An 18874-nucleotide genomic window follows, 5' to 3' on the forward strand; every position below is an offset into this window, starting at 1 on the left:
CAAGAAAGCTGGCAGATTGGGAAATCTCCCACTTCCGAGGCATCAGGAACACACCATAAGGCCTACCTCGTAAAAGGCCTACCTACTCATTTAAGGCCTACCTCGTCATATAAGGCCAACATCATTCAACACCGTTCCTTATCCTACATTAAAAAAAAACTCACAATCTCCTGAAATCGAATGTATTCTCATTAACTGGTTAATGTTGGATATGGAAAACAAATCATTCAGTTTGAATGTTTTACTTGCTGCATTTAATAGTCAGTCTTCTGCAAAAAAACTTAAATAGCTTGCTATTACACAGGGTATTCAGTGTATTAAAGTGTGGAGCCTACATACAAGGATGAACATTTAAGTTTTCCAAGCATCTTATACCGCATGCATGAGTGCCATGTTAAAGTCAACGTCAAATCTGTTACATTTAACCCCGTCCAACACTGAATATCGTTTCCCTTTGTTGCCAGACAGAACAGACACATACGTTTTCAATGCCATTATGGAGCAATACATGTACTCTGTTAATCACTCAAGTGACAACACATTCTGCATGTTGTTTGCTCGAGTCTGAAGCAATGCGGACGAACAAGTGTAAACCATTATCCACGATAATAAACCATCCAATGCAGGACGGCCTTTTTCTAGCTTTTTTTTTGTTGTTTTAGTAGGCCTATATGGAGTCCTGCAAATATAGGAAAGTAAATCAACAATACCAGACAAAATTAAATGTGGGCCCAGCTACTGTACAGAACATCAAGGACAGCACATCACATATACAATATATGGCCATAACAGATATGTAAACAGAAACACAGCATTTTAAACAACGTGACCATTTCTATGGGGCACAAATCTTTGGGCAAACAATTGCATACCATATACATTTTAAACATCAAAAATTACCCTTTGTAGGGTTAATATGTCATACCCTTGTTCTAGCATTTATTTCATGAAGCTTGTATGAGCTTTCATCAGCTGCAACACTAGACAAGATGGTGTGGATTATATTAACACATAAGACTTTCTGTAACCCTTATCGACAATTGTGTGCCAGAGAGCATGCAAAGTTCCAATGCAAACAATCTTACTTCCACATTATAGCGCCACCCTTCTTTAGGCTGCAGTGGTTGAACTCATCTGAGGCATTTCCTAGATTAAGATATGCATTAGCATATAATGTTATCTTAAGATGGCTCTGGGGCCACCATGTGACAATGATACATTGTGACAGGAAAAGCAACAACTTCCTGTGGCGTTATCATTGTTCTTTTGTAGGGGGCCCAATTCAGTTCTATGTGCTTTCTAAACGTTTACATATTGTGGCTCTGGCAAGCAGCTAACACAAAAATGGTTGCGTTTTGGGTGGTCTGGTGTTGGGAAATGTCTTTAGTCGATATGCTCGGTTGTTGACGCAGCGCCTTTGTGCGAAACACACCCTTCTTCTGGCGAATGCTGCCCTCTGCTGGTCGCGGATTTAGCACTGCATATAGCTATGCTGTTCCACAGAGGGTAGCCAATTCCTTAGAGCAGTTTCAAACTCCCAGTAACATTATTGACCATCTCATCCTCGCCCATTATGGCCAGGACAGTGCGTGATCCGGACTCCACCTGCCCAAAACATAAAAGTTTAACGGCCTTGGAAATAATGTATTTTGCATTTTTGTAGTATGCATTTTCTTTATTTAGGACACATTGTTATGACTTGTGTTAAGTTGATAGTAAAATACATCTAAAAACTTTTTTTTTTTTCAGAAGATGGTCTCTTAGGAAACACTCCTTACGTCGTTCGTAAACGGCGCTGTCCAGAAAGAACGTGCAGAAATCGATTGCTCAGAGATCGATTTTCCATTTCATGCGCAGGTGCATGACAGCATTCTAAAAAATATTGCAGTATTTGCGAATAAAACATTGCTCGAAATCCTTCTAGTAGGCCTAAACATTTATTTAACCATGGGTGAACATAGCATAGCCTACACTGATTAAAAAAAAAAAAATAGAAAATATAGAAACAGCGCAGGAGATTGAGGAAATCACATCCTTAATTACATCTGTTGCACCTTTACAAAAGGTTATTTATGAAAATAGACATGAAAGCTAAATTGAAATGAAAGCTACATTTTTAATAGTTTATTTAGCTTGTTATATAATACTGTTTATGCTGAGACTGCTTTTCTTTTTGCTACCTTTCTGTGTGCAGGCTTTGCGCACCATCAAGGAAACGTTTTACCCACTCCAAAGTACACCCGATACAAACCAATTATAATGCCAGACTATCGATGTAAATGTCTGTGTTGATAGAATAATATTAGAAATAAAACTATCCTTGTATTGAAATGATCACATTACATTTTGGGGGACTACTTTCTCAGCAGTGGCGGAATTTCACTTTGCTCCGGTGTAGCAACCAATTCACTACAGCAGAAGGTAAACAGAGAAGTGCACTCCAGGTAATATCAGTCCTCCGCTGCAGTAGCTTGCTTCCAACTACAGGGATTATAAACTAAATGCAACGTGATGCAAGGGTAAGTTTATTTCTAACACTATTCTATCAACACAGACATTTACATCGATAGTCGGGCATTATAATTGGTTTGCCTCAGGAGTGGGTAAAACTGTTTTTATTGGCAGGCTAGCAGTTCCCCTAGAGTTGCGCTAGCCTAGCACCAGCGATTTCATCAACTAGAAGGACTGAATGAAAAGTGTTGAAAACGGTCTCCAATGATAAATTTTATAATTGAAATGAGACCCGATGTCCAAAATCCCTGGACCATTTACCATTTACAACGCAAGTGGCTAAACTTTTCTTACTCTCTTAGTGCTATTTATCAGAAAACAGCAGGACCCTCAGAGGCCAGATGCCAATACATTTTCCATGCGTTTTCTTTCTGGCCGCGGCCTTAAAGGTGCAGTGCTTCACTCACCTGGGTAAGACCTGCATCCTGCACCAGGTAAGTAGGCAGGCTGAGGCTCATGGCCAGGGCTTGCAGCTCCAACAAGTGAGCCATGTTGGTGCCTTGGACTACCACTTTCTTGGCCCTGGGATAAACAGAGAAAAACGTATTCAATTGGAAATTTCTGAAAAACATCAGCCAAAAAAAAAATCCACTTAGGGCTGTGCGATTTTTTCTATTTAATCGATTAATTAGCATTTTTACTTTCTGATTTGGCTGGGCCAAATCGCCCAGCCCTAGATCCACTTTAAAAGACTGAAGAGCAAACATTGACATATATCCTCTTGGAATAAAACAATTATAATTAAATCAGTATAAAACACTTACAAATAAACACATTAAAAAAAAAAAAAAATATATATATATATATATATATTTCAGATTTCTAACAGTAACACATCATTCTTACCCACTATGGTCCCATTTCCATGCCATCTCTCTCCAGCTGTTCTTGCCTTGCAGAGCCTGATACAGACCAACGGCTGCATGGCCCACCTGGGCCGCTACCTGAGGAACACCACACAAAGAAACAACTGCTACTGTACTCACTGCTGTCATGATGCATATACAAAAACCCACTCTTTAATATTATAAAGTTGGATTTTAACTTGGTATCCGCAAGTATCAAGGTTGATTTTTGGATAATTCTCTTGGACCTGGAATGGGATCTACTCTGACCAACCCTAGAATAGATAAACAAGCAACATCAAAACCAAAGGAACGTTGAGAAAAGTGAGCCCTTCTGTGTTCATCAAACACAGAGCCTTCCACTACAGTAAGCTCCCACTCAGCATCTAGCAGGACTGACCTTTCCCACGCCCATGGCGAGATCCATGTTCACTACGAACACCATCTTGAAGGCGAGGTCATCATCGCCCTCCTCCTGGGAGACCAAACAGACACAAGAGGGGAGGAGAAGGGCTCAGCAGCGGTTGGATCCGGCCCAGTGTAACCTATGTCCCAAGGTGTACCTGTGGGGACTAAGGCTATGGTAAGGGCACCTCGTTCTCCAGCTTGTTGAAGTAGTACATGGCTGCCTCCTCGGCAGACACGTTCCTGGTGTGCAGGAGGGCCTAGGAAGAAGAAAACACATTTAAGTTAAACCCATCTACAGCACAATGAGAAGAACAGGTATGGGAAGAAACCACTGGCCCGCTGGGATTACAATCGCCTGGCCTGGTAATTAAACACTTTATTTCAGTGCTACATGCTTTTATGCATGGCGAACCTTTGCAGATGAAAACACCAATACTGTGTACTAAAATGCTACTGTAGAAGGTGCCTGCCCATATAGTAAGAATGTATGGCATTCAAGATGCATCTTTCCCAAAACATTCAAATAAAGACATTTACTCCATGCCAAATCTCCAACAGTTAATTGAAACATGTATTATTATGAATGTATTATCCCCGTTTAAGAACATTTTATGTCGATGGTCCAATGACAGAATACGTCCATGGCCTGGCATTAGGGAGAATAGGATCTGAATCCTCATCCTCGTGTTCTCACCTGCTTGGCGGCCTCCTCGGGGATGTCCAGCTCCCGGAGCTGCTGCAGGTAGACGGGGTTGACCTCCTGAGCGCCGGCATCAGGGCCTGATGGCTCCAAGGGCTCCATGTGTGGGCTGTGGCATACATGAAAAAAATATCTTTACTGAACGGTAATGACAGCTCACACCAGAAACCGGCTAACACTCTATAATAATCACTCACTATAATAATGCATTTATATCGAGGTATACGGCTATAATACGGCTATATTTCTGCCTTGGAGCGGAACATTAAAATATGAACCGACCACTTATTATGCTTTCTTGAGTTAAATGTAATTACCCAACACGACACATTCATGCACATCTAATGCATTAGTAACGGTATGTCTCGACTCCCAAGGCCATAAGTATACTGATATAATACAGAACAACAAAATCCACCGGGCTCAACACAAGTACATCTTAGTAGTTCACCACCTTTAGCACCTCTGTTTCCTAGCTGATGGAGCGGGAGTGGGAGCAGCTGAGGCTATGCTAGGAGGTAGTGGAGGCTATGCTAGGTAGCTGAGGCTAAGCTAGGTAACGGAGGCTAAGCTGGGTAGCGGAGGCTATGGTAGGTAGCTGAGGCTAAGCTAGGTAGCTGAGGCTATGCTAGGTAGCTGTAGAAATGGAGGTAGGTTCTACCTGAGCTAGGCAGCTAACGTGCTAGCAGGAATCCTCCAACACCAAACACAGATCTTCTCAAAGTGCTCCTATGGCGACAGCACGTTCAGATCGCTAAACGAGTACAGTCCACTGGAGGATGACAGTGCTTACTCCATTTTGGCCATCAAATTGTGATTTTCCTACCGGATACCATCATTGTAGATGCCGTAGTAGTTTCCGTTCCTTGCGTCAATGCAGCCCTGAACACATCTCATCGTGACTTGAGTTCCCGACCCAAACCAAGTCGACCAAAACACTTATTCACCCCATAAAACACTGATTGCAACGGATGTTGTTTCATGAATACTTTATTACATCGCCGTCGACAATTTTCGCTTTTATTAAACATGTTATATAACTACAGTAACATTATTAAACCATTATGTACAATGATATTAACATAAGGTAAGAAAACTCCTTTAAACTGCTCTTTGCAGAGCCTGCTCTACATAGCTGAATTTATACAGTCTAACAACAGTTAGAATCTTCCCTCAGATGGCCTGCCTCAAAAGTTTTAGGCTTCAGATCTGTATGACAGCAAAAACCATTTCCACAATAATTAGTCGATGTTTGTTAGATAGGCCTACTGTAGTGATAACCTATGGGTAACATTCAGACATTCCTGGGCTGAGACACCTATAGAGCATTTGGAGATGCGTACGCAACACTAGAGGCTCATTATACATGTATATAATTTTACAAACTTTAACCTTTTTCCCAATCAGGGGTCCTTTGGACATTAATTAGATGGACAGAGATTAAGCCAATCTCTATTTGGTCACTAAAATGTCAAGAGTGCATCACAGCTTTTGACATCAGGCAGACATACAGGAGGTATGAGCAGGCATACAGTAGGTATAATCAGGCATACAGGAGGTTTGGCAGGCATCAGCTCCACATGTGTTAGACTGCTGTTGGCACGGAACAGTGGAAGAATTTCATGTCGTCAGCAATAGATCACAATTGCAAATAAGAAAGTGATTTCCAAAAGGTCGGGTGTGAGATGAATAATAGTACCATTAAACAGGGCTATAACATGCTGTGTAACAGCCGTGTTGTCTCCGCGTAATCACAGAAAAAATAAATTAAAATACAAGATACACTCCAGCACATAAAGCAAGAGTTTGGACGATCTTGGGGGAGACGTTTCAAACAAAGCGAGGAACTTCAGAATGTTTTGAAATGGACACAGCGTAAGCAGTACAGCATTTAGAAAATTTTCTTCGTTGAAATTGTGAAAAAAGGAATGTGAAAATGTTTTTACAAAATTAAAAGACTCAAATAAAAACAGTTACACAATAAAAACACCTTAATGAAACATTGATTTCCCCTCTAAGATCCTCTCCAGTGATGTTTACCTTTAAGGGAGAAACAAGGGCAGAAGCCCACTCAAGGGTCCTCACACAAGGGGTTGAGAACCAGACACACGCTAGCCAAAGGACCAGGGTTCAATGACATGGGTTAAAGGGGCACATTGTTAAAAAATAAAATGTATAAAAAAAAAAAAAGTTTCTGTGTGTGGGATTTTCCAGCATTTGGCGATGTTTATACCAGCCGTGGCATTTTAGGAGGACTGGTATGGCTATGGAAATGGTCAATATGGATGAGATTTAAAAAAAAAGGAACAACCAATTCTACTGAGGTGCCTTAGCCCATGGGCTGAGGTAGAGCGGCAATAACACATTGAACTCCTCATCGATGTGAAGGAGCTCGTCTTGTTCACCTACAGAAACTGGCCTTTTTAAAGAACCCAATTCAGTTCCCTATTTTGCGTAACCTGCATAAACAATAATGGACCAGATACTTAAAAAATATGGCTAAGTTTACTTTCGTGGTGGAAATCAACGCACCATAACATCTCCAAAATATACGGGTTCACAACAGGACAAATTCCATTTCAACGGCTAGAGCCAACTGGTTTCCCATGAAGGCATCATGACATCACAGGCTGATTAAAAAGGGGAAGGTGTGTATTACTGCATCTACACACTTTAGGTGGACATCGGAAACCATAAGCACACATGCCAAACACAAATACACTAAAGGATGCAATGCAAAAGGAGAGGGAATGATTTTTTCCACCCTACACAAATAAGCACAAAATGTTTGTTACAAATAAAATAAAGAGTAGTTCTTAATTCAAAATAAATGAATGACCATCACTGAATAGAGCACGCACGCACGCACGCACACACACACACACACACACACACACACACACACACACACACACACACACACACACACACACACACACACACACACACACACACACACACACACACACACACACACACACACACACACACACACACACACACACACACACAGGGGGGCGGGGCCAGTATGAGAGTATCAGAGTCCTTAGTGCCGGTCCAACAGTCCCATCCAAGAAAGTCTGTCTGTTGGTGTATCTCTCCTCCCTCTTGGGCTCTCTGCCCTGCAGACGCACGCTCCTGAGACAGCCGGTGGTGGGTGGGGAGGTTCAGGGCCAGGGCCAGATCCTGAAGGGGCTGCAGCTCGGCCCATCGGCTCACAGGTCTGTCACCTTGTTTTCCACTGCCGCCGCGATCTGCTGCAGCCGGTAGCCCAGCTGCATCTTCTGAGCCGTGGGGTCCTCCTCCAGGGCCGTGATGATCTGAGGTGGACGTCAACACAGGTCAGAGGAACACAACCTCCACCAACAGGGAAAATTAAGTGTTTTAGTGGACACACACACACACACACACCCACACACCCCACCTGGTCGTAGTACTTGTTGATGTACTTGTACAGCTCATGGAGGGCTACAAGGTAATTCAACTCTCCTGAGTAATTCTGTGAGGGGGGGGGGGGGGAACCACATGATCATGAGACTCATTTCATGATAGACTTTGCTCATCATTTCTATGCGTTTCCTTTACGCAGAGGCCCTTATGTAAACCCAGTTCTGCTCACCCTGGACAGTTCGGCCAGAGCAGAGTTCATCTCCTGGTCGCTGGCAGAGATGGTCTGCCTGATGTCGGCGTAGTACCTGCGGTGCGGGGACAAACCAGGCAGCCGGTGAATACTGCTTTACTTTGGACTGGGATGAAACAAATGCCTCCCTTGATTGGCATATCAATGAAATGGACATACCTTTCTACCATCTGCTTGTACCGGGGAATGTCTCTGGCATACAGCAGCTTGTTGATGGGTGAATCCTGGTGGTGTGGACGGAGGCCCAAGGTGAGACAAAGGAGAGGGAACACAGTGAGACTCAGCACACAGCTTACAGCACAACTATGGTTCAGCCCCAAGAGGTGCAGCCCCAGGGGGTGAGCCCATGGGGTGAACCCCAACACAAGGGGGTGCAGCCCCAGCCCCAGGAGGTGAACCCCAGGGGGTGAGCCCACAGGGTGAACCCCAACCCCAGGGGGTGCAGCCCCAGCATCAGGGGGTGGGCCCCAGGGAGTGAACCCAGCCCCAGGGGGTGAACCCCAGCCCCAGGGGGTTCAGCTCCCAGCTCACCCGGCCTAGCTTGTGTTCAGCGACGGTGCAGGAGTCCATGAAGGTCTGAGCGATGACAGAGAGCACCGCATCCACATGGTCCGAGGCCTGCACATCAAAGATGAACTGGGGGTTCTTCACTATGTTGATCCAGAAGCGCAGCGGTAGGCTGGAGAGGAAGAGGGAGAGAGGAGGAAAGTGGTTAACATCTGATGAATTGAAATGTGTGACGCAATGCAGAGAGCCAGCAGAGTCCCGGGTCAGTAAAGGTGTCCCCTGTTGGTCTACCAGATGTGGATGGTCTCAGGTGTGGGTGTGTACCTGTTGGTCTTCCAGATGTGGATGGTCTCTGGGTCTGTGATGCCATGGTGGGCCGCCTGGTCGTCCAGCAGGTCAAAGAAGTATTTGACGGCGAGCGGGACGGGCCGGCTGGTGCTCAGGATCACGGTGAACAGGTCGTCCACAAACTTCTGCAGCGTTCCCTGTAGGACCGCGGGACACGGTGCGGATTCAGTTGATCTGGGTTTGGTTTTGGTTTGACACTTGGCTCAGTAAAAGCCCCACAAGATAGCAATGTGGGGAAAGATAAGCCTGATTGGTTTATCCGTCTCTGGGGGTAGGTCTTACACGTATACCAAAGTTTGATTGACACATTTAAAGCCAATCCTTTGGGAGACAGTAGCCCCGGTATCCGGACTACCCTGACTGCTCACAGTAAGCCGGAAGGCCGGAGTGTTCTGCTCACGGTATTCCGGACAGGTAAGGAGTCATTTCTAATATTATAAAACACATTTCGTGTGTGAATCCCTTAAAAAAATCAACAGCCTGCTTTCATGAGAGCAGGCGGCTCAGCAAAGCCTACCTTCATGGCCCAGTAAAGCCTACCTTCATGGCCCAGTAAAGCCTACCTTCATGGCCCAGTAAAGCCTACCTTCATGGAGAGCAGGCGGGTCAGGTATATCTCTGGGATGGCCTTGGCCCGCTCCCTCTCCCTCAGGCTGCCCCGCCGGTGCTTGGGCAGCTCCGGCTCCTCGCCCGCCTTCACCAGGTGCCACAGCCGCACCCCCCCCTCGTCCGCGTCCTCCAGCATGGGGGTCTCTGGCGGGAGGATGGACAAGCATCACACACCCAGCGTCGCTCTACTCAACACAGTAGGATTGTGTTGGTACATGTGATGTTCACTTCAGACTATTAATGACCAGCTTATTTACACCCTTCACAGAAGTGTCATCTTGGTATAAAAACATGATGGATCTATTCCTCTTCTGTATCGTGTACCAGGGCCCAGGTAGAAGACTTAGCTAGTGAAGATAAGCCTACTCCCTGTGTCCTGCTACATCAAAGCATAGACCTATACACATTGAAGGGTCGCATTGACTGCTGCGACCCGTTGCTTGGTTACGTCACCGTTAAGTAAATAACACCACAAACTGGCTGGAGGAGTTCTGTTTAGAGGGTTTGTCCAGCACAGCCATGCCTTCGCAGGGGACCCGCTACTATCACAGAGATCACACGGCTCTCCTGGGGACCTACTCTCTCCTGCCACGTAGTCATGGTTGTCGTGGTGAATGTGTTTGGTGTGGCGTGGAACCAGCACCACAGTCGCACCGTCCGGGACCTGATGAGCAAACGACAACACAACTAGCATTACAACTACACACTAAATGAGACAACAGTGCATTGTGTGTTATATGTACACTTGTGTGTATATATATGGGCAGTACATCGCAGTGATACACACAGACCTTGTAGTGTTGGAGTGTGTTCAGGCGTTTCCAGTTGCCCTGAACAACAGACGTGAGGTCTTCGTCCGACAGGATGAGGTGACCGGCCACACCAGACCGCCATTCTGAAACACAACCAGTCTGATGAGCTGGGACCAGTGCATGGAGTGAGGTGAGGTGAGTGAGTGTAGGGATCCTCACCCAGGTCCAGCGAGTCCACATGGGGCCGCTGGGAGTAGGTGGTGCCCTTGTAGACCTGCTCCAACAGCTTCTCCTTCACCTGGCTGATGGTGTCGATGTCCAGCACCTTGGAGGGCAGCGGCTGGCTCTCGTTCACGCCTCCGCCCTGGGTCAACACGTTGAGATTCTGGGGGACACGGAGCAGCCGGTCACAGCCTGTTTCGGGGTTAGTGCGCTGGCCTCTGAACTAGTCAGGGTTGGGAAGGGGTGACCAAGAGGGTTGTGGTCATAGTAACCATTGGCTAGGGACAAAATCTCCTATCGCGATATGGGTCATTTCATATCTCCATAACAATATTATCACGATATGATTCATTTTCTGTCGATTCCCAGAATAACCACAGGCATCATGACTACTTTTTTTTAACAATCCTGTCACCTTAATACAAATGAAAGGCACTTTCTCTCTTCTCCTTTTGTTTGGAAGTGATGTTGAGCAGAACTGAACTGTCAGTACTGTTAATAAATCTCCAAAGAGATCCAATCAGCAACTGAGTACTCTGTAACTGGGCGGGTCCACAGCTCTGTTTATAATGCGTGAGTGGACCCGCTGATCAGCTGGAATTCAAACACTAACTTTATGCAAAAATAATAAAAAATCTTTGAGAAGGAGGGGGGGGGGCGTGTTACGAGCAATGGCAACTTTGTGATTGTTTGTTAGTACCGTTGTTGTGTATGAGCGTTATAACTAACAGAGTTTTCTATATGAAAGGCTCCACACACAGTGGAGTTAGACTGAGCTTAACCCCCACTGGGACTGCTCAGACAGCGCGCCACACATCCACCCACACCGTAAGTATAAAACGAGCCACTACCGCTCTATGGCTCTTACAGAGCTAGCTACATGCACACTGCCTTCAGCTGCAGACACACTGTGGTGCATGCAGAAGAAAGAAAATGTCCACAAAAGGGTGAAACCATGAGTCATATTCCTGAATTTGGTGCAGAGGAATGAGGAAGTGGCACAGAGTCTGGCTGCTGGTTGCTACGCAGTGGCTGAACATGTCCAGATCCATCCCTCATTGGCTGGCAGCAGGCGTTCAGTTTGGAGACCTGATGAAATTCATCAACGAGTCTCACCAGAGTCTTGTACTCCACGTCCTCCCGTAGCAGTCTGTTGTCATTGAGTGTGTATTTGGCCTTGCCCGTCACGGCGTCCACAGGCCCCTTGTCCACCTGGTGCTTGATGGCCCGGAACAGCATGTAGAGAGACTCCCCAGCTGAGTCCTGCACACACACACACACACACACACACACACACACACACACACACACACACATGTAGAGAGACACTCCAGCAGAGCCACCAACAAAGGGTAAAAAAGGGCATGGCTCTTTCAAAAACTAAAAACATCAGTTGACAAACATGACCTGCTTGTTCCCCCAGGAGTCTCAAGAACTCAGGAAGGCATCAGGCCTGAGTCTCACTACAGAACTCCCCCTCAACAAGGCATCAGGCCTGAGTATCACTACAGAACTCCCCCTCAACAAGGCATCAGGCGTCTTAAGAACCCAGCCTCAGGAAGGCTTCAGGCCTGAGTCTCACTACAGAACCCACCGTCAGGAAGGCTTCAGGCCTGAGTCTCACTACAGAACCCAGACTCAGGAAGGCTTCAGGCCTGAGTCTCACTACAGAACTCACCCTCAGGAAGGCATACAGGCAGATTGACATCCAGTTGGTCAGCAACTTTTCAACCACGGTCTCCGTTCTAACACGAGGGGAGAGAAGACAAGCAGGTTAAGTTTGTTCGAAATAAATCAAATAGTACAGATTCAACACACACACACACACACACACACGTACCTGCGCAGCATGAGTTTGGGGTTCTTGGCCACGTATTGCTCTACCAGGTCGTTGAGCAGGGTCTTCAGGATGTCTGTGAAGTACTCCAGCTTGCCGTGCAGAGCCACGGTGAGCAGGGAGGCCACGTAGGCGCGGTCCCTGGGAGAGAAGGTCCTCTGGCTCTCCAGGGTGTGGATGAACTGGTGAGAGGGTGGATAAACAAAAACCATATCATTCATGATGTTAGAAAGATGATCATTCTTACAGCACGCATGCTTATTATAGAGTGCTTTCCCCTGGGTGCAAAGGAGCGTCACCGTGAAGCGTTCCATATCCCTACGATGTTGTTCATTCTGGAAAAGGAGCAAGGCGGGGTCGGCATGGTGACAGAGACACAGCTAAACATGGCGCCCGTACCTTGGTGAGGAAGAGCTTGCTGTTGAGGAGGTTGGACAGCTGCACCAGGCCCTGCTCCACCGTCTGCCTCCGGCACTCCTGCACGTCCAGGTCGCGCCTCAGCGGCGACTCCCGGTGGCCGGGGAAGAAGATGCGCTCGGCGTACTTCCGGTAGTCCAGGAAGGGGATGCCCGAGCCCACAAGGTCACTGGACATGTCCATCATCTCCGTCATGAGGTCTGGAGGAGCAGGGGACAGAGGGGGGCTGGTTAGCAGGTTAGCCAGCTAGCTAGGACAGTGGCTGAGGGGCTGCCAACAATAAACTATCTGTAGAACATTTACTCAGCCAGAGAGTGAAACGATGAAGTCTAAAGTGAATGTGTAAGGGGTAAGAAGGCTGGTGTATATTTGTATTGGTCAGTGAAGCGAGGCTTCCATTAACCGGCCTTCCCCCTGTACAGTCGCCTCGTTCTACTCATTTGGGCTAGGAGGTCTCTGGTCTCGGTGGTCTGACAACAAGGACTACATAAAGGGCTATCCCGGGGGCCCTGCAGACCGACCCTGGACAGGGGCGTGTGGGTCTGTGCGTTCCTCGCTTCAGCCAATGAGGGGCCTTGTAGCCTCAGGCGGCCTCACCTGTGAACTCCTTCTTGCAGCGGTCCCGCACGCTGGTCTCCAGGTTCTCCAGCTGGATCTGGACCTTCTTGTAGTCCCTCAGGGCCTGCTTGCTCTTCCTCCTAGACACGCCCACGGGGAGAGAAGCCGCCGGTTACAGTGGGAAACAACCATCTTTTACCCACGTTTTATACGAGTAAAAAGTAGCGAGTTTTTTCGAACCACGAGTTTTTACATTTTACATTTAGGGCATTTAGCAGACGCTTTTATCCAAAGTGACTTACAATAAGTACATTTGTCATAAGAAGTGAAACAATATATTGCTGTCGGTACAGTAAAGATGTTCATAGAACCAAGTGCAAGTACTAACAATAGCCAGGCTAACCCATTCCCCGTATACAGCCGTGATAGCTAGCTACTGCAGATGCTACACAATTAAGTACATGCTACACAATTAGGTACAATGAATGAATACAACGTGGAGTTTTTCACAAGTGGATAACATTACAGATACAAAATAGCAAAGTGATATAGTTAACATTTATTGAACCATTTGAGGCCACTGCTCCTGGTTTGGAGAATTTCCAATAAACCAATTTGTTGTTATACCCTTCTTACTTGCTGCAAATAAAATGTTATCAATCAAAGATCCTTTTGATCACATCTTGAATGTTCCCAAGATACATTGTATGACAGCTATTGGGAATTCCATATTCCAAAACATTCCCCCAATATAACCATATCTTAGTACAATTCCACCAACACCTCCATGTCCATGAAACCTGAGAGACACACACACCTGTAGATGAGCACTATGATGAAGACGATGAGGGCCACGATGGAGGCCCCTACGCCCACTCCAATCCGCGCCTCCATGGGGAAGGTGGCCAGGCTCAGCGTGTCGTATTGGACCTTGCCTAGAGAGAAGTTGAGGTTGCCCATCTGGACCTGAAAAACACCTTGCTCAAATCAGAGATGGTTTCTGTGGTTTCATCAAACACCAAGCAGTAAAACTGTCAAACCAAAGCCAATCCGTGGGGGGGGGGTTAGGGCTCCCGGGCTTCGTCCCCAGCAGGTAGAGCTCACCGTAAAGTCTGGCAGGCTGTCAGAGCCCTCGCGCTTCTTGCCGTGGGGTCCCGGGCCGGGCTGCTGGGCCGGGGGCTCGCAGTACAGGTGGTTCCTGGTGAGGGTCTTGACGGCACACACTCCCTCACCCACCAGGACCACCACCTCCTCCTTGGTAATGGCCAGGTCCAAGTTCTCGCCCTGGGCAAGGAGAGCATGGGGAGAAGTTGGAGAGAGAGTCATTTATAGTACACTTGATAATAGGAGCTCACGAGACCAGGGACAACACGTCCTTTCGTTTAAATAGGAATACGCACACACACACTCACACACACACACACACACCCCCCCCCCACCCACCCACCCACCCACCATGACATCACAGGCTGATTAAAAAGGGGAAGTGTGTGTTACTGCATCTACACACTTTAGGTGGACATCGGAAACCATAAGCACACATGCCAAACACAAATACTAGGGGTGTAACAAAAACCGATTTGAATCGGAAAATCGATTTTGATTTAGAAGATGCAAATCTTCTGAATCGAACTGAATCGTTCCATTTAAAAAAATGTATCATTCCTGAATCGTATCGTACCCCATGTATCGAGATACGCATCGAAACGTCTTTCATTGGAGAGATGCACACCCCTAACAAATACACTTCTTCTCTAGTCTTTGATAAATCTTTTTGAAGGAAATGCCACATTTACAAGTTAATTCATTTTGTGAAATGATTGTCTACTTTGAACAAGAAATCCATTGCATCATACCCTCTCGAATTGAGCCGTGCCACATCGAATCGAAATCCTTCTGAATCGAATCGTTCCATTTTTAAAATGTATCGTTCCTGAATCGTATCGTACCCCATGTATCGAGATACGCATCGAATCGTCTTTTATTGGAGAGATGCACACCCCTAACAAATACACTAAAGGATGCAATGCAAAAGGAGAGGGAATGATTTTTTCCACCCTACACAAATAAGCACGAAATGTTTGTCACAAATAAAATAAAGAGTAGTTCTTAATTCAAAAGAAATGAATGACCATCACTGAACAGAGGACGCACGCACACACACACACACACACACACACACACACACACACACACACACACACACACACACACACACACACACACACACACACACACACACACACACACACACACACACACACACACACCGCCCCCTACCTCCAGCTGGATGAAGCTGCCTGGGTTGTAGCGGTAGGCCTTGAGGGGCTCCTGCTGGTTGAGGGGGTGCAGCCGGGGGTTGGGCTGGTAGTGGAAGGGCTGTGCGCTGAGGCGGCTGAAGGGGAAGCGCAGGTTGTCCAGCAGGAACTCCACGGTGACCTCTGACACCCACACAGACTCGTCCACTGCCGGTGAGCGGCAAAGGATCAGGGAGGAGGAGTTGACCTCACAGCGCTCCGTGAACTACAGGACATGGAGAGAGACCAGTCACTAAACCTCACAGCGCTCCGTGAACTACAGGACATGGAGAGAGACCAGTCACTAAACCTCACAGCGCTCTGAACTACAGGACATGGAGAGAGACCAGTCACTAAATGCCAGTATCAAATCCCAGCACTTTATTGATTCAAGTGGGCTTTTGGAAAGAGAGTTCCCTTTCACACAATTTTCACCTGAGGTGGCACTGTTAAAGTAGATTGTACAGGTCGAATAACCTGTAGATAAAAAAGGTCTCTTAACATCGCAAAAAACAACAACAATTGACCTTTCACACACACACACACACACACACACACACACACACACACACACACACACACACACACACACACACACACACACACACACACACACACACACACACACACACACACACACACACACACACACACACACACACACACACACTACCTGTTTGACATAGCAGAGAGGGTCACCAGAACAGACAGGGTCTGCTACCATTCTAGTCAGCCTCTTGAGCGGGCCTCCTCCCTTTCGCGACTCTCCCCCTCCTCCACTCCTCCTCCTCCTCCTCCTCCTCCGGGTCTGGCTGATGGGGTCCAGGGGAGCGATGGTCACCACCATGCGAGGCTCCTGCACCACGTCCAGGCTGTGGCCCCACACATAGATGAGCCGTCCTCCACTGGGCCAGATGGAGAGAGAAGGATTCATTCATTCATTCATTTTTATATACATCGCAAATGACCCAGAGCACTTTACATACATGTATGTGTGCGTGTGTGTGTTGAGGGTGGGAGAGACCGGGGATGATTAGGGGACCATGTTAGTACATGACTGAGGACCCCACTCTAGTGATGAGTGGGTCAGACACTGGGGTTAGCCCCCTACTCTAGTGATAAGTACAGACACCAGGGTTATCCCCCTACTCTACTGATGAATACAGACACCAGGTTAGCCCCCTACTCTACTGATGAGTAGAGACACCGGGGTTAGCCCCCTACTCTACTGATGAGTGGAAGTAGCTTCCAGCTACTTCCACTAGTAGTAGCTTCCAGCTACTTCCACTCATTTCTTTATCGGTTTACGCTTGCCCATCAGGGCCCCTGTTGCACCTGTTGGCCCCCTACTCTCTGTTCAGGCTCCAGGGCTCGTCCTTGCCATTCAGAGGGCTGAGGGTTAGGGGGGCTGTTCTACAATGCCGCCTCTGAAGCCCTCGAGACTGAACTGTGATCAAGGAACAACGACAATAGACTGAACATAAGGGAGAGGAAAACGCCATGTTTTGTGTTGCCGTCCAACCCTTGTGCGACCAAAACACAGGATGTTTGTGGCCCAATGTCCAGAAGTGTGGCAGGAAGGAAAGAGGAGAGCGTCCCCCGGTCCGAGAGGCAGCCGGTGCCGTGCCGCACTTTGGCAAGAAGGTCTACACACCGACATCACTAGTAGCCAAACACAGACACATACAATCCCAGTCCCCCACACACACATACACACAACCCCAGCCCCCCCCCCCCACACACACATACACACAACCCCAGCCCCCCCCCCACACACACACACAACCCCAGTCCCACACACACACAACCCCAGTTCCACACACACAACCCAAGTCCACACACACACACACAACCCAGTCTCACACACACACACACACAACCCAGTCTCACACACACACACACACACAACCCCAGTCCCCCCTCCCCCCCACACACACACACACACACACACACACACACACACACACACACACACACACACACACACACACACACCCCCAGTCCCCCCTCCCCCCCCCCACACACACACAACCCCAGTCCCCCCACCCCATACACACACACACACACACAACCCCAGTCACACACACACACACACACACACAACCCCAGTCCCACACACACACACACACACACAACCCCAGTCCCACCCACACCCACACACACACAAGGCCTACTTCAGGAAGCTGCTGGCGGGGGCGGCGTGGGTGACGTTGGGGTTGGGGGTGTAGCGGTAGGGGCTGGTGTGCAGGTGGCGCTGGCTGGCGCCGTAGTGTAGGGTGACACGCTGCTCCCCGCTCCGGTTGCTGGCGCCCGTCACACACACCACGCTGGCCTCCTGCACCTCAGACAAACTGGGAGGCGGGGGGGGGGGGAGAGAGGGGGAGGAGAGGGAGAGGAAAGAAAGGGAGAGTGGGAGGAAGGTTGAGAAGAAAGGAGCAGGGAGCCACAAAAGAAGAACTTGTGATTCCTGACGTCTAAACAGGGTTCTGAATGGGGTTTGATGATCCATTTGAAGTCCCGCTGTTCACAATGTGCATGCAGGGTTGTCAGTGAGTGCGAGTGCTGCGTTGACGGTCTGTGGTGCTCACATGCTGCAGGGCACCCCGCCCACGGTGATGGCCAGGCCGGAGGGCCGTCCGGTCAGCAGGTGGCGCCCTGTGATGGTCAGCGCCGTGCCCCCCGCTTTGGGCCCCCTCTCTGGGGACACGCCCATCACAAAGGGGTCCTGGGTGGGGCAGAGTTGAGGGTTCGACTTCAGGATGAATAACTATTACTGCTGTTATTCGATAGGGGGCCAATGTTAACAGCCCAGATTGTTACCAAAACCAACATCTAATACTAACAACTGTATTCAAGTGGTTAGGATAGGATATGGATGTTGCTCTTTTTTCAAGTCTGACTTGATTATGGGCTGTTGTTAACATGAATCATGTCTTTATGTCCCTCTAGAACTAACAGATCCAAGCAGCTGCTCTCTGAGTAGATTGAAGGGGCGTGATCATTTGTAACGGACATCTTTAGTGTGAGCATAGCATATAACAGCATGTATGCATTGTGTTCATCACCTGGTAGCTGAACATCTGGCTGGACAGGCCAGGCTCTCCGCTGACCTCCACCGACACCTGGCCCACCTTCTCCCCCCCGCTGGCCTGGGTCTTGCAGACGATCCTGGAGCGCAGACACAGTGTGTTCCATCAGTGGACTGGGACCGTCATGTTCTCAA

The 18874-nt window shown here is 47.9% G+C and overlaps 2 protein-coding genes across 3 annotated transcripts in view; both read right to left on the bottom strand.

The window, feature by feature from the left end:
• Positions 1-231: 231 nt before the first annotated feature.
• On the bottom strand, positions 232-5302 carry LOC311338918 (putative peptidyl-tRNA hydrolase 2). Of its 2 annotated transcripts, none has more exons than XM_084464264.1 (7): positions 5126-5302; positions 4459-4573; positions 3950-4021; positions 3757-3831; positions 3358-3455; positions 2919-3033; positions 232-1605 (listed from the first exon to the last, which is right to left on the bottom strand). In XM_084464264.1, the coding sequence occupies exons 2-7, from the start codon at positions 4564-4566 to the stop codon at positions 1519-1521; spliced, it is 555 nt and encodes a 184-aa protein (XP_084320390.1). In that variant the 5' UTR covers positions 4567-4573; positions 5126-5302; the 3' UTR covers positions 232-1518. The 2 variants fall into 2 exon arrangements, with proteins under 2 accessions (XP_084320390.1, XP_084320391.1); XM_084464265.1 differs by lacking the exon at positions 232-1605 and adding an exon at positions 1659-1872.
• A 151-nt stretch (positions 5303-5453) lies between these two features.
• The window catches only part of plxnb1b (plexin b1b), a 67184-nt gene continuing 53763 nt past the window's right edge, over positions 5454-18874 (bottom strand). The window contains exons 18-39 of the mRNA XM_084464370.1: positions 18717-18819; positions 18240-18376; positions 17826-18002; positions 16325-16556; positions 15635-15877; positions 14459-14638; positions 14172-14320; positions 13394-13494; positions 12779-12996; positions 12383-12561; positions 12221-12287; positions 11659-11805; positions 10540-10705; positions 10360-10463; positions 10148-10232; positions 9546-9712; positions 8936-9096; positions 8636-8783; positions 8264-8328; positions 8084-8159; positions 7889-7963; positions 5454-7784 (exon numbers count right to left, since the gene is read on the bottom strand). Coding sequence (XP_084320496.1) covers positions 7680-7784; positions 7889-7963; positions 8084-8159; positions 8264-8328; positions 8636-8783; positions 8936-9096; positions 9546-9712; positions 10148-10232; positions 10360-10463; positions 10540-10705; positions 11659-11805; positions 12221-12287; positions 12383-12561; positions 12779-12996; positions 13394-13494; positions 14172-14320; positions 14459-14638; positions 15635-15877; positions 16325-16556; positions 17826-18002; positions 18240-18376; positions 18717-18819 — 3085 coding nt within the window. The 3' untranslated portion in view covers positions 5454-7679. The remainder of the gene's footprint in view (positions 7785-7888; positions 7964-8083; positions 8160-8263; positions 8329-8635; positions 8784-8935; positions 9097-9545; positions 9713-10147; positions 10233-10359; positions 10464-10539; positions 10706-11658; positions 11806-12220; positions 12288-12382; positions 12562-12778; positions 12997-13393; positions 13495-14171; positions 14321-14458; positions 14639-15634; positions 15878-16324; positions 16557-17825; positions 18003-18239; positions 18377-18716; positions 18820-18874) is intronic.

The sequence above is a fragment of the Micromesistius poutassou genome, assembly GCF_964030765.1.
Source record: "Micromesistius poutassou genome assembly, chromosome: 2".
Lineage (NCBI taxonomy): Eukaryota > Metazoa > Chordata > Actinopteri > Gadiformes > Gadidae > Micromesistius > Micromesistius poutassou.

Coding starts and splice junctions, on each gene's coding strand:
- LOC311338918 (XM_084464264.1), bottom strand. CDS start 4,566: ATGGAGCCCTTGGAGCCATCAGGCCCTGATGCCGGCGCTCAGGAGGTC. Junction 3,832..3,949: donor TCAACAAGCTGGAGAACGAG/GTGCCCTTACCA, acceptor TTGGTCTCCCAG/GAGGAGGGCGATGATGACCT. Junction 3,034..3,357: donor TGGAAATGGGACCATAGTGG/GTAAGAATGATG, acceptor TGTTTATCCCAG/GGCCAAGAAAGTGGTAGTCC.